This window comes from Anas acuta, chromosome 6 (genome assembly GCF_963932015.1).
Source record: "Anas acuta chromosome 6, bAnaAcu1.1, whole genome shotgun sequence".
In the NCBI taxonomy this organism is placed as follows: domain Eukaryota; kingdom Metazoa; phylum Chordata; class Aves; order Anseriformes; family Anatidae; genus Anas; species Anas acuta.
In genome coordinates this window covers 36,088,242-36,102,567 of record NC_088984.1, presented here as the reverse complement: position 1 = coordinate 36,102,567, position 14,326 = coordinate 36,088,242, and the positions used below count along the sequence as shown (strand labels likewise).

The window sequence follows — 14,326 nt, the reverse complement described above, 5'->3', positions numbered from 1 at the left end:
AGGCTTGTTCATGAGGTCCTAGGCATTACCTGGTCCTCTGAATTTGCAGGAGTCAGGAACTTGTGGAGATGATGCAAAGATATATACTGGCCCCATGCCTGGGCGGACATCACAGAGCCAGCCAACGTGAAGACGTTTTAATGAAGTTACCAAAAAATGCCCCTTGACTTCAAAGAGAATTTGTACGAGACTCAATCATGTGGAGGACACAGTTAGCCCTTGCCTAACCTGCAGAAAATGGATCATAAAGTAGTAGATATATCGTTCTGGAAGCAGCTTCACCTGATCATCTAATCCAGCGCTCTCAAGTCTGCTGTTTCTCCAGGCTGTTCCTCGCGGAGCTCTGCAGTCTCAGAAGAGCAGCGCACACGGGCTTCCTTCCTCTGCATCCTCGTCCAGTACCTGGTAGTTCTTAGAAGCTGAAAAGACTTTTTTTTCCTAATATCTCTCTTAAATCTCCTTTGCCATAAATTAAATCAATTACCTCTTGTCTCAGAAATGCTGGATGTGGAGAACAATTGATTATCCTTCTTTTTATAGCAGCCTTTTTAACGTTCCTTTTTAGATCAGATGACTAGTCGCTTCTCAGTCTTCTCTTTCCCAAAGCGAAAAATTTCCATTCCCCTGAGCTCACCGTGGAAGTCCTTTTCTGAGTCACCTCGCCCTCGTGGCTCTCCCTTGGACTCTGCTAAAGTGGCTGCCCCTTCTTAAATGCTTGGCTGGAGCATTTCTCTACGTGAAACCAGCCCGGTGTCAAGCAGGGCAGGGTGACCATGCCCTATAAACAAGTCAGAATGGGAGGGAATCAACAGACAGTGGACTGGCCAAAATGTTGGTTTATTTTTGAAAGTGCAAAATGAAATAGAGAATGGAGTTTCTTCTGCATTACACTCTTTTTTTTTTTTTTAATTATTATTCCTTCCAGTTGTCCTCTTTTGACCCAACTTGTCCCCAGGAGCAGACTGACAGCTTCTGTCATATTAAAACAAGGCCCTAGATTATCAGTGAGCAGGGCTCCCAGCCTCTGCCTGGCTACACGTCTGCATTTCCTCCTCTAAATGGTTTGTGCATTTTCTGTATTGCTGTTCAGCCCCTCCGTTAATAAAACTTGGGAGAAAACTGCTTACCCTCTCCGTCAAAGGCTAGTGTCTTGCAAGTCCCACTATCTTGTAGGTCTGAGCCTTCCCCTAACTGATTGTTCTTACTCTGCCTCGGATTTCAATTGAAGAAAAGCAAAGCGTTAACCCGATATTCTCAGCACTGACGGCAAGAGACCATTCATAGGCGTTGAAGTCCTCGGGGTAAATAGCTTGTTCCCTTCACTGTTCATTAAAAACAAATACAGCTTGCACCCTTTGTCTGTTCGCTCAGGGAAAAAAAAAGCTCTACTACACTGCCTGCCAGCGAACATTTCATTATTTATTGTTTAATTGCTGTCTCGTACGTGGCATAAAAGATGTAAAATAGGACGTGAATACTGGAGGGCTAATTATTAGCTGCAAACTAGAGAAAGAGACCCAGAGCATCAGTGCTGGTGGCGGTGCCATTCCTCATCCCGCGGCGTGGCAGCAAACCCTCGCAGCCGGCGTGGTGACCCCTCGCGCCGTGAAGCTCTCGTAATCGCTCCTCTGTGGCCCGGCACTAGGGCGAGATCCCATTTTCTACCTCGCTTCTGTTGTTTGGGAATGAGATCTACGGTTTGTGGACGCGACCTCTCGAAAGGAGCTCCGTGCTCCATCGCCCTCATCGTATTTAAGCGGGGTTTATAGCGTCCGCTCGCGCTTACTGACACAGCGGGGGAGAAGATGGAGAATTAATCTTCTATCACATTCCCTTCTGTAGAGAAATTTCCCAATTAAACATAGCAGAAAATTACTTGAAAAGTAGCGGGAGGAGGAAAAAAAAAAATAAATCTTTCCTCTGTTGTGGGCCTGGGCAGTGTTAATTGAAAAGGAGTAATTTCTGCGTGGCGAGCTTCTAGCCGCCCCTCGTGCCCACTGATTTTTCCAGCGTGGAGCTAGTCCTGCCCCCAGTGAGGGCATGTGCTAGGAAAATAGCAGAACATGCTATAATTACTGCTTTGCTTCTGGTTGGTTTGCTCCAGCTTCTCTGTTCGTGTTTATCTGCGGTTGCAAAGTTGAGCAAAATCCCTCGATAATTGCCTCTTCGCTGAGATCTCCTCGCTGTAGTAGTTGCCACACACCCCGAGAATTTCCCGGTTTAATATTCTGGTCTATTAGCTGCGAAGAGCACAGATAAGATAGCGAGAAATGAAAAGTCCCCCTTTCGAGCGTTTTTGTTTTCAAATGACAACTTGAAATGCATTGCTCTATTTAGAAAGAAAAATGGGAGGGGGAGGCGTTGCGGGTAATGAGATGTAAATGACCATTCAGGCATGGAAATCAGGGCCACAGTTGAATGTATTAAGCAGTGACTGATATAATCATTATTTTGGGTTTTGCATCTGAAGAGGGGGATTGCAGATATCAAGTCAATTGCGTATTTAAAGAAAACATCCGTGCGCGTGCGGAAGAGCGGTTTCAACATTTTTGTGTTAAATATCCCAGTGTTTGGGCTTAAATAAGGTCAATATGTTGGTTTTATGCTTTTCACATTATCTCTGGCTTTCACTTTGGCAGATCCTCCCTCTCGCTGTTTGTGCAGCGTGACATCGGAGTGCCAAGTTTGTAATGTCAACTCTTTTCAGCTCCCTTTAATGCTTTTATCTCCAGAAAGCTGCTTACTGCTTACATGGGGAGAGAGCTGAGGGAAAGCCAGCTGCTAGAACGTTAAAAAAAAAGACGTAAAAATTCATCAGCGCTGCATTTCCTTTGTCGATCTCGTGCTTACATGAGCTCCCCGTGCTAGCAGGGCGGTGTGGTGGCTCGCACAAGTTCGTGCAGCAGTTTTCGCGGGATCACAGAACCTCAGGAAGGTTTGGGCTGGAAGGGACCCTAAAGCCCACCCCGTGCCAAGCCCTTCCATGGGCAGGGACACCTCCCACTGGGTCGGGCTGCCCCAAGCCCCATCCAGCCTGGCCTGGGACCACCTGAATGTCCTGTAGGCACTTGGTTGGGGTGCCCAGGGTTGGCAGGTGGGATGTGGGCTGTCCGCAGCCCACCCAGAGGCATGAGGAAGGGGGCCCTGGAGGCTGCTGGTGGCAGCCTGCCTTTTGACAGCCAGGGCTGGATGAAGAAAAGGGTGTAGTATCGGTGGGTCTTCGACACAAGGATGCTTTCTTCTCCCCTTTCATTTCGTGCCGTGAACTATTTAAAAAAAAAAATAAAAAAAGAAAAAACACTCAATTTTGGAACAGGAGCAAAATAAGCCTTTGTTCTACAATACCTACCTTAATGGATTCCTTCTATCAAAGGTGGAAAATAGCAGTGTTACTAAATATAATTAATGCATCTGGAGTTTGGAGAACATTATGCTAAATGTGCATGATACATTCTCTGTCCCCTTCGGCAGTAGCATGTGATCAATTTTGCTACTCTGGCCTTACCTAATTATTGCTGTCGCTAATGAAGGGAAGTAGAAAAAACATGTCTTAGTAGGTTAATAAGCCATCCAGAAAATTATATTAGCATGATCAATCCTTAATGATTATGGTTTCTCATAATATTAGATCACCTGAAAGGTGGTTTTTGTAGGAGATGGGAGGGGAGGGAGGCATCATTTCCTAGCCATTCTTCCAGGTGAGCTCAGCTGGTTTGGGGAGAGAAGAGCAGTGCAGCTGCTCCTCGGGACTTCTGACTGCTCCTGCAAACGTCCCAAGACTTAGCAGAGCTGATTTATTTTCTCACGTAAGCCTCTAGAATGGCAGCAAGTGCCAGAGGTTTTCTCCCTTCCCTCCTCCCACAGATACCTGTGGCATTTTGTCTTGGTGCTTCTTTATATTCCTGCCTATGTCAGTACTGCAGCGCACTCTGGATGCGTTTCGTCTTACAGAAGCACCTCTCCTCAAGCATGTCCAAGGCACTGAAATGAATACCGAAGGGGAATGATCCTCAAACACTAGCCTCGTTTTTTAAATAAAGATTTTCCCCGAATTAAACCGGATCACAGTCCTCCCTTTTAATTTGTTAATTACACTTCTGCAATGGTAATGCAATCAGCGAATATAGCTAAAGTGTTTGTGTGCGTGAATCAATATTAATGAGAAGGAGCATATTTGCAGAGCCTGATACCTACCAGCCACTTGCTCGGTGAGCTTCTGCCACTGCCAGGCTGCTCTAGACCCAACCCGTGTGGTGCCAAGAAGTTGCTGGAGGAGATGTGCAAGGAAAGTCTCCCCAGACCATGATCTCCCCACAGCCCCTTCTGGGGCACTGGTTGTGCCTGGGGGCAGCTGCTGTGCTCTAGGCAGAGCAGAAATTTCGGGGCGTTCGCATCCTCCACGGCCTGAATGACTTTGCAGATGACAGAACTCTGGGCGAGCTCATAGAGGTTAATCACGACTAAGTGCGAATGAAATCTGGCATTTTCCTGCTGGGCTTCCAAATTTCTGTATACGCAGCGCATTAAAACAAAGTGAAATTAAATGTTTAAACCTTTTGTGCCATATGGCTCCCCCCTATCATAACCACATCTGTAAAATTACACTCGGGGGCAATGCCGTTCTGGTGTGAATGGATTTGCAGCCCCTGCTCCCTGCTTCTCATATCGGGGCTGAGATTGATGTGTCGCACTCGTCCTGTTTGCCCTGATTGTAGGGGACTGTTTTTTTTTTCCTGTATGCAGTTCTATAAATTCTAGTTGCCGGCACAAAAATGGCATCCCCCAATTCATCCACACAGCTGGCTTGGGGAGGCTGCTTCTCCTAAACCTTTGCCACCCTTCCAGCAGAAACTGTGCCACGCAGGAGATCCCTTGCCTTTCTGCTCAGGCTGCCAGCACGTGGTTCTGCTGATTTTTCCCATTTATCCCGAAAGGCTATCTTAGTGCTGGATGTTTTCACACCATTAACTGCTGTAACACGTGTTTGTATTTGTTGAAGGCCAAGGTTACCTAAAAGATGGGATCTGTGTTGCATAAATACTGTATCTTCTGCAGCACTCGGAAACTCTGCAGTCCCCCTCATGCTACCTTCACTTACAGAAAACGAGCAAACACAGGGATGAGCCCTGGTTGTGAAAGCTTAGATAGTTTAGAAAGTTTAGCTCAGAGGTGAAAAGGAAGGAGCAGGGAGTGTGCCTGCAGAAATCTGGAGTTATTCTGGGCCAGGAACTGGACTGGGGGGGATTGGGGCCTGCTGTTTGCATACAGGCTGGTGATATGGAGCTGGTGGGGGGAAGATGGAGCTGAAAACCCATCTCTGGTGGCTCCCATCCAAGAGGGTACAGCCTTGCTGAGCACAGTTTTTGGCTGCTGGTTTCCTTCTGAGGCCCCATTGTGGAGTGTGAGCTTCTCACGTGCCTCCTCCGCTGCTCAGCCCCCGGGTTGCGCGTGCCCAACCTGCACGAGCACCACAGAAACGTACAGAAATTAATATAAATTAGAAGAAAAGTGAAGCGGATGAAGAAAGCCACTCTCTTCTCGAGCTCGGTGAAAGGTAGGCCCAGCTCATTTTTACCTTAGAGCCACTTTACACCACCCTGGTTATGTAAATGGGCCTAAAATAAATTGGACTTTCGCTCGCTGTGACACCACCTTCCATTGCCAGTGATTTACAGAAGCCTTTGTGTCGGTTAGAGCCAGGCCCAGCTTCTCTGGGCCACGTTTTGGGATTTAAAACCCAAGATAATTGTGGTGCAGTCAAGACTGGAAGCAGCTTTGTAAAATTGGTTAATACCCAGATTTGGGTTTCTTCAATGGCTTAAATGGAGTGGCATATTATCTCCTCTATAGTCTGCCTAAAAGATAGATTTGATGTCTGCGAGCAAAGACATGAAATTGCTATAGGCTTCCGCTCTTATAGCCTGCCACCTATTTGATTTATGTGATAAGTGATCTCAGATGACCCTCCAAGGCACTGAACCATTAGAGAGTTATGTTGCAGAGTGATAAGAAATCTTCAGAGATGCCTAAATCTTCTTTTACCACTGGGAGTTTCATCTGTTCTGGAATAAAGAACATTTTTATGTATGATGTTGCTATCTTGCTAGCCACACTAATATTCAAAAGGATACACAGACTTAAATCAATAGCAAAGCAACGAAGACCTTAAAACTGAAGTAGTCACCAAGTGAATGCTAGACAGCTCTTTTAGGCTTTATCTTTGTTCCTTTCATTGGGATTCTTGAAAGCTGAGTAGCTGTACAGCTTCAAATTCAAGTCTTGTGTTAATCTTTCCACCAGGCAGGAAGCTGGCAGAAGCACTTCTCAGTGCAAGAAGGCCTGGAAAGTCACATCACCCATTTGGGGCTTCCTCATTATAGGCTTTGTGAAACCATGGGTTGGATTCTTCCTTTTTTTTCCTTCCCCACCGAGTTTCTTTCAATTCAGAGATCCAGGTTCCCCCCTGCCTAGAATGAGGCAGTGTTTAGGATCTCAGGGGGGACTTGCATTCTTGACTGGGGTCGGGGAAAGCACGGGCAGGTAATTTCTGTGGTTTACGTCCGATATCTTCCCACGCAGAAGGCACTGCTGATTCGTGCTCCTCCAGCCCAACCGGTGTCTGCTGCTCACCAGGGCTTGCTGTAAGGGCAGTAGCAGAAAGGATGTTTGGGGCCACCTTGGCAATCTGCAGAAGGGGTGAAGGGGGCTGTGAGCCTGGCCAGCTCCCCTCCCTTCTGGCACATGGGACCGGTCGGCCTCAAAAAGCTCAGGCTTGATCCTCCTTCTGCGTAGCCTCTGAGGGATATTTTCCTGACAATAAGAGAGGTGTTATGATATTGGCTGTGTTCCTGAACTGCAGCTTCCCATCTCCCTCGACACAGCGCTGGGGTTTAATGAGCTGTGCAGCCAGGCTAGTCTACCTGAGGGAGGAATCAGACATCTTTTTCTGTTTCTCCTCCGTTCTGATGGATCATCTGGTCCTTGCAATTAGGACTGTAGTAATCTCCTCCCGGGCCCTTTAATAACAGCCTTGATTGGTGACCCGCCGTATTGCATCCATCCAGCTGTGGGCATGTCCACTCGCTTGCTTTGTTCGTGCTGTTGGGCATGTTGCAATACACGAGAGCAGGGACTGGTGCCACAAAAGCTTTGGCAGCATCGCAGGCGTGTTTACAACAAGCCGCCTCTATTCCTTAAATTCTCCTGCAAGGAAGTGATTTCTCTTTAAAATTAAATTAATGCAAGGCAAAGATGAATAGTCCCCGCGTGCTATTTGGCTTTTTGCTCAGTGCTGCTTATGAGAGGAAGCTCTTGGCAAAATTAAATGAACCTCCTCTTCCTCGAGCTGGCAAATACTGTCAGTGCTGGTCATCGCACACCTTCATAAATCTGAGATGCTGGCATCCCACATGCACCAGGCAAACATCACATTTTGTAGAGGGACCGCACAAGGGTGCAATAATCACAGCTGTTTCATGTCAGCATTCAGAAAGCTTACAATAGGATTTTATTCAATGAGCCATTCCTTTTGAAACACCATTAGAGATATTTGCTAGGAGAAACTGGCCTCAACTAATCGTATTTAATTTTTTATCAAACGCACCGTGGGAGCAGCAGGGATCTGCATGAGACAGAAGCAAGCAAATACTGTTTATTTAGAATAAATAAACTTTGAGTAAGAATTGAACATATTCCCTCCTGGCTACGGTTGTGCAAATACAGGCAAATCCCTACAGAGGTCTGCTGGGGATCGTGTCCTGACCCAGGTGCTCTTGGAGGCCTCCAGTTGCGCCCACTGGTTTTCTCTGAATGCTTTTTGTGTCATTTAGCAAAAAGCTTAGAGATTACGGCTTAGTTTCTGTGTCGAAAGGAAACTGAAAAGTTGGGGAAAGGAAAGAAGCCGAAAGATCATGGGAAGAAAGGCAGGACAGAAAGCAAGATAGGAGGTAAAAAATAAAGATGGAAGCAGAGAGAGCAGCAGTGCTCAGAGATAATGCAAAGCAATTTTTACACTAGTTATTGACTGAACCCGAGGCACATCTCAGGCTCTGTTTTCTTGTACAAATTATACTGTATCCATGGTAGGCTCGGAGCTGGTAGCACAAAGTGCAGGGGAACTCAGCACAGCGCGAGTTCTGGTTCAGAAGTGTTTTTTTCCTGTTCAGCAGAAACGCAGCATTGCACATGACTGCAGAAACGTGAATCAGCCCCATAAAAATAACGAGTTTCAGAAATGATAAACTTGATCGTTTCTGGTATTTATTATGCTCACAAGCTTTTTCTCCACAGCCCGAAAGCTTAGTCATACCTTTCAAAACAAATACACGTAGAAACGGAGATCTTTCTACATGGAGATAATCCACCAGCTGTGAGTTTAAGAAAATATATAACCTGCGAGTCACAGCAGATGTATGAGAGCTGGAAAACACTGCAAATTGAATCTGATTGGCATCAAAGCAGTGCCTGGCTGTATCTGCATGGTCTTTAGCAAGAAGATAAGAACAGACTTTATCAGCAGTCCAGGCTGGCTGGATACATCCAGTTCCACCCTGAAAACCTTGCTAGGTATGTGCATTGTGCTGAACTCAGCCCTCCACCATTCCCTGCTGGGAATGGCAACGTGAAGGCACCCAAAGCAGGACCTGAAGCCCTATCAGCCCTGCAAAACGCCATCGGGTTTTCTGGGCAGCCAGCTGAGCTACGGCACAAGCTTGGCACTGCTTAAATAACCTGCCTATCGATGGCAGAGAGGTTTTCAAGGAGTGACCCTTGGTGGCATGGAGAAACCGATGCAGTCAGCTTCTGTGGACGTGGGGGAGAAGATCTCGGGTCTCCGTGAGAAGTTCTGAGTCGGGTCCCAAGCCGGGCAGAGACGCGGCTCCCTCACGCGATAAGTAATTTCCCCAGCGTGTTTGTGTGTGTGAACGAGAGATAGTAAATTTGTATTTATTGAGATGGAGCCAGGCAGCAGGAGTAAAGCAGAAGAAGACGTGTCAGAGCTGGGATTTATTACTGACACAGTAGACCATTTTCCTTTCATTTTGCCCATAATGGCGTTCTGAGCCTCTGCCAGGCTTCGAGAGCAGAGCCGTTCGTGAGTCCACCCCCTGCTTCACACCCTTCATTTTTCTCACTTTGCAGGTTTTGACTGAGCTAATGCTTTCAGGAAAAAAGACTTATTGATTAGAAAGAAGTCGCTCGCAGCATCTGGGCTTTTATTGGCCTCATCCAGGAGGTGTTTTTAGCTGTTTGGTGGAGGTGCAGGTAGTGTTTGTTCTAACACATTTAGTAAATTCTCCTGGTTGCCTGCCCTTGTTTCTCAGAGCTTTCTCACGTTGTCTGCTCTTCCTTGTCACCTGTCCAGAGCAATCCCGTTCAGACTGCAGCATGTGACAGGATCACCTCAGCTGCTCTGGAGATGATCCTCCTCCTCCTCCTCCACATTTTAATTTGCACCTTGTTTTTCGCTCCCAAACACACAAACAGCCATTGCCCCTCATCTTCATGTGATTCTTGTTATTGCCTAGATTTTATAGCTCAAAACGAGTGGATATCCTGTCAGAGTGATCTAGAGCACTTTCATTTGAAGTTCTTCTTTCAGCGAGAGCAAAGACGTCCCGCTGTGATGAGTCTAGTAGTCAAGTATTAATTCTGGCATAATTTCTGCACGTGCCCAGAATGCTGACAGTCATTACTTATAATTGCTAGAGTGCGAAGTTAATCTGTAAAAACCCACCCTGACAGGAGACTTTTTTGCAGTCAGGGAAAGAGAGGTTGTGAAGGACTGGGCTGTCCTTACAGCTGCTTGCCAGTCGGGTCGCGTACGGAGATGTGCAGCACGTGGAATGCAGTGGCCATAAAAACCCGACTTAGGGTGTCTTTACGTCGTGAATTCCTACAGATGCTGGGTCTTGCAAACACATTGGCTAAGAAGCCCAAGGTGTGTTAGTTGGGCTCAGCACTCAGAAGACCCTACAGAGTCTACAGAAGACTCTAGACTCAAAGAGATGGAAGTATGAAGAAAAAGAGGTGCCTACAGGGGTGGCCAGGCTGAGGCTTCTGGATTTCTCCCGATACTACAGGAGATAATCAGTCAGACCGATGTATCGATGATACTTTCAATCTAGCTTTTCACCTACAGAAACAAAGCAACATCTCTCAAGGGCGGTTTCTTTCTTGTATGGCTTGCAAACAATACAGATATTTGGAAATCCCAACTATCTGATCCGAGTGCAGTGAGAATGCCAGAAAAGGACCAAATGATTTAAACAGGAGCTGTTGTGGTTACCACAGCCCATTGACTCTGTAAATTGTGTCCCAGCTAAAGAATTTGTATTGCTTAGCAGAGTGAGATCGTCTCTGAAGTGACTTTCAGATAATGTTAGTGACCTGCTAACCTATGTTAGCGCGTTCCCTTGAACTCTGCAAGTTGCTAATCTTGCTAAGACAAATAGGAACTCGCAGCTTAACGTGGCTCAGCTGCGTGAGCAAGAAGCAGCGGGCTTCAGCAATTAGCTCCCCGGGAGCCTGCCACGTTCAGGCAGGGTCCTGGTGTTAAACCCCAGCAGTTGCTAATATGAGAACTTTTTAACTTGGGTGAGAACAAAGAATCGTACTGGTTTTATTTTTAGCAAGAGGAATCCAGAATTTGTATTATTCCCACTAACGTTTTTTTTCAGTTGAGATATGAAAGCCAGTGCAAATCAGCAAGCGCAGCCAGGAATAAAAAAAAGGAAAAAGAGTCACCTTAGAAAATAAGCATCCACTAGTCCTCAAGCTAAGAAGCAGCAGGGAATATTGGGAAAATAACTCTAAGATGCCCAGATTTATCAAGGCACTTACCTGCACAGCATGCAGAAAACAAACCTCTGCATCTGTCGGTCTGTGGGTGGGGGCTCTCATGCGGGTGTGTATGTTTGTGGAGGAAGAGAAAACACACCTGAAGGAAATGTAAATAATAATATTATCTGTAGATACTGAGGACAGAGGTGAGAGAGAGAAACAGCTGTGGTTTTTAATGAAGGCTGCTGCATGCTTGGACATGGAATGACAGCGTGTACATTGGCATGCTGGGTGCAGAGCTTCTTTGTAAAACATTGGGGGGGGCTACCTGTTATTTTCTCTTGGAAATTCAGAACTGCATTGTGCCTTACTGTGGATGTTCCCTTCGAAATCAGTTCCTGCTATTCAGACCGCTGAATCTTTCAAATTATATATTTTAATGACTCAAGTAGCTATTTTGCTCAGTTAGCAATGCGGACCCATGTGAAGTCCCTGGTCAAACCAACCCTACTAGGTTATTATAAGTAGAAACATTACAGGGAGGGAAAAAATAGGACGTCTGCTTTTAATTAAAAGGAAGTAGTTTTAATTATATGTTTTTAATTATGAGGGAAGTGATTTGCAGAATAACAAAATAAAGAAGTGATTGCTCCTTTCCTTAAGAAACATGTTCTCAGGCTCGTGGATTGGAGCAGTTGTCATATTCCTGGTAGGTAAGGAGTGCCTGGCTGTCACAAGAAGTCTTCTGCCTGTGGGTCCCTTTGTACAGTTATTCATTACAGCTCCCAGAGTGTCTGCCAAATTCTCTTCCCCTTTTACAGACAGAGAAACTGTGGCACAGAGAAGCAACGTGACTTGATAAATCCAGATCGTGTTTCCTGCCTAATATCTTACCCACTGGAAATCCTCTGCCAAGAATGGCTGTCGAAGTTGTGTCTCCAGAAAAAGATTTCTATATATTTAAAAAAAAAAAAAAAAAGAAGGGAGGGAGGAATCAATGAAAAACCCGGGCATGGATGCAGCTGCAGAGAAGTGGGGAGGAGCTGTATGGCAGCAGCAGCGTCAGCTCCTCAGTGCAGTAGGTTTAGGATCACACACGTGGCCATGGAGATGCTAATGGTGTGCATTGCCTCGTGGAGAGGCAATGGCACTCGGACACCCTGTCCACTCTTGTACATCAGCTTGTACAAGATGTGAGCCTAGCAAGTTCCTCAGTCACTGGAGGACAGAGAAAACACACATCTCAGACCCTCCCTATAGAGCCTGCAGTTGAACAAAAATCCAAAGTGTGTTTTCTGAGTTTCCCCTTTTCTTGCTGCAGATGAACATTATGGATGTAAAGATGAGCAGACTTCTACAAATAGGGCAAGACCTCTTCTTTTTTCCTTTTATGATCATCAGGAAATGTCGTTTTTCCCCATTTTACAAAGCAGGGAACAGGGCAGAGGCTAAGTAACTTGTCCAGGGTATGAAAGCAGGTGCGTTGGAAAATGGGGGTTGGGGTCACAGTTTCTCTTTTAGAGGCAAAAACCCTTTCTCCTCCAAATGCTCTGTGAAAGCTTGTGCCTCTGGTTCTTCCCTGAGTGCCTAACAAAAGCGGCCTACTCAGTGCAGAGCACTCCAACCCTACAGCCTCCTGCAGTAACCGCACGTCAGGCAGGCGGGTTGTCCCCTCGGTGTCACTGGTGACCAACACGCTTCAGTGCACCCACAGCTTCAGCAGGCTGGGCCAAAAAACGTGCAGTAACCCCACACGGCAGTGCTGACTCCAAGTGGAAGAGAGGAATGAAAGGGTGACGCTGCAGGGAGCGTATCTGCAGATAACAGCAGCCGTCAAAGCTGATGGATACCTGAAGGCTGGGCTGGCTTAATTATTCTGCAAGGATATCGCTAGGTAAAGTCCTGACAGAAAGCAGCCCCTTTTGAAAGATAGCAAAAGGGGCTTTTATACTTGTGTACAAACGTAGATAACGCCTCTTGAGGCTCTTTGAACAAACCTCTTCTTGGTGCCCTCAGATGAAGCAGTCAGGTGGGCTGTTCCTGCTTCTCAAAGGTTAGGCCGCAGCAGCACCGGGTTTTGGGGACTCTTTGCAAGTAGGCTGGGAGCACCAGAAGCAAAGCACAGCAGCAAAATGGATGGCAAAAGCCAGTTAGGGACTTGCGGAGTTCAATCGGTTTGCTTTTATTTTATTTTTTTTTGCTAAAAGTCACCACATCTCACCTGCCTCGTGCCATGCTCAGCATGCAGGGCTCTCCATGTGGTGCGCAGAGCAAGGATGCTGCTCCGTGGAGCTTTGTCTCTGCCCTGATTGGGACTTTTCGGAGAGCATTGTGCTGCAGGGGCCTTTGGAAAAATAATGATGCTTCGGAAATGAAAGGAGGTTTGGATAGATTTCCTTGCCCGTGCTGGAGATTGTCCCCTCCTCTGGACAGCACTAAATCTTTCCTGCCAGGGATAACTGGTCCTCGGGGCTCGTAGCAATACTTCTGGAGAGAAAAACGTTTTGTCTTTCGTGTGGATAAAATTGTACCAGGCGGCAGGTGCTTTCAAAACATTGTTGAGGAAAGCATCCCCATGGGTGCCTCTCCAGGCCCTCACCTGTGAAGGACACAGGGCAGCGGGTGATGCTGTCAGTGCGCCTCAATTATTTTCCTGGGAACGAGGTGGCAAGGCTCGGTGGCGGTGCCGACCTCCAAAGCTGCAGCTGGAAGGAGGCAGTGCTTGAAGGGAGAAGGAAGAGGAAGGGCTTTTCTCCGCTTTTCCCTTTCACTCCATAAGCCAGGGAGTTTCTCACAGGCCAACAAGGAAATCTCTGTGTCGGCCCCATTCAGAAACGCTGCCTGTTGGCCAGGCATCAGCTCTGCAGCGCGTTAAGCTAACCCGGTGAATAGATGTTTCTAGAGAGAGAGAAGCGCTTTGCTACGGTGCTGTCTTTACTAATGTGTGTTCTTCTGCTTTCCACCAAACAGTCAATGAAGGCTCAGGTGAAACCAATCAAAAAGAGACATCGACCTGTGACATTTGCCAGTTTGGGGCAGAGTGTGACGAAGATGCAGAGGATGTTTGGTACAGTAACTTGGTCTACTCTTCTATTTTACTGAATGTTGTATTATTGAAACACACTGTGAGTTAGAAAGCATTTAAAACGTTGGATATTCAATTTTCTGCACCCAGAGATTCATCTGACAGTGACTGAGGTGGTTATTACTCTAAAAAAAATGTATGAAACAGATTGGTTTATAATTCTGGAACATGCACAATTTAGAAAAAGTCCAGAAACACTGTTATCCATTTTGTTGCTGTTACGACTTATGTTACTCCATCTGGGCTTTTACAGCTTTATTCTTTGATAAAAATAGAATTGGGAAAACTAATTGACCTACAGCTTTTCTGGTTAAAAAGTATCATTAATATTATCATCATGTGAAGTCATGTGTGACATTAGAAATGTTGGGAAATCTGTCTCGCTTTTTCCTAGTTGCTGGAGTCAAAGACCTAACCCTCAAATGCTTGAACTAAATAGAGTGTACATTCAGACATTTT

At 46.3% G+C, this 14,326-nt stretch overlaps 1 protein-coding gene across 2 annotated transcripts in view; it reads left to right on the top strand.

Moving 5' to 3' along the window:
• The window catches only part of TMEFF2 (transmembrane protein with EGF like and two follistatin like domains 2), a 136,714-nt gene that overhangs the window by 79,659 nt on the left and 42,729 nt on the right, over positions 1-14,326 (top strand). For both annotated transcript variants that reach the window (XM_068686551.1, XM_068686550.1), the window contains exon 5: positions 13,753-13,849. In XM_068686551.1, the coding sequence (XP_068542652.1) occupies positions 13,753-13,849 (97 nt within the window). The remainder of the gene's footprint in view (positions 1-13,752; positions 13,850-14,326) is intronic.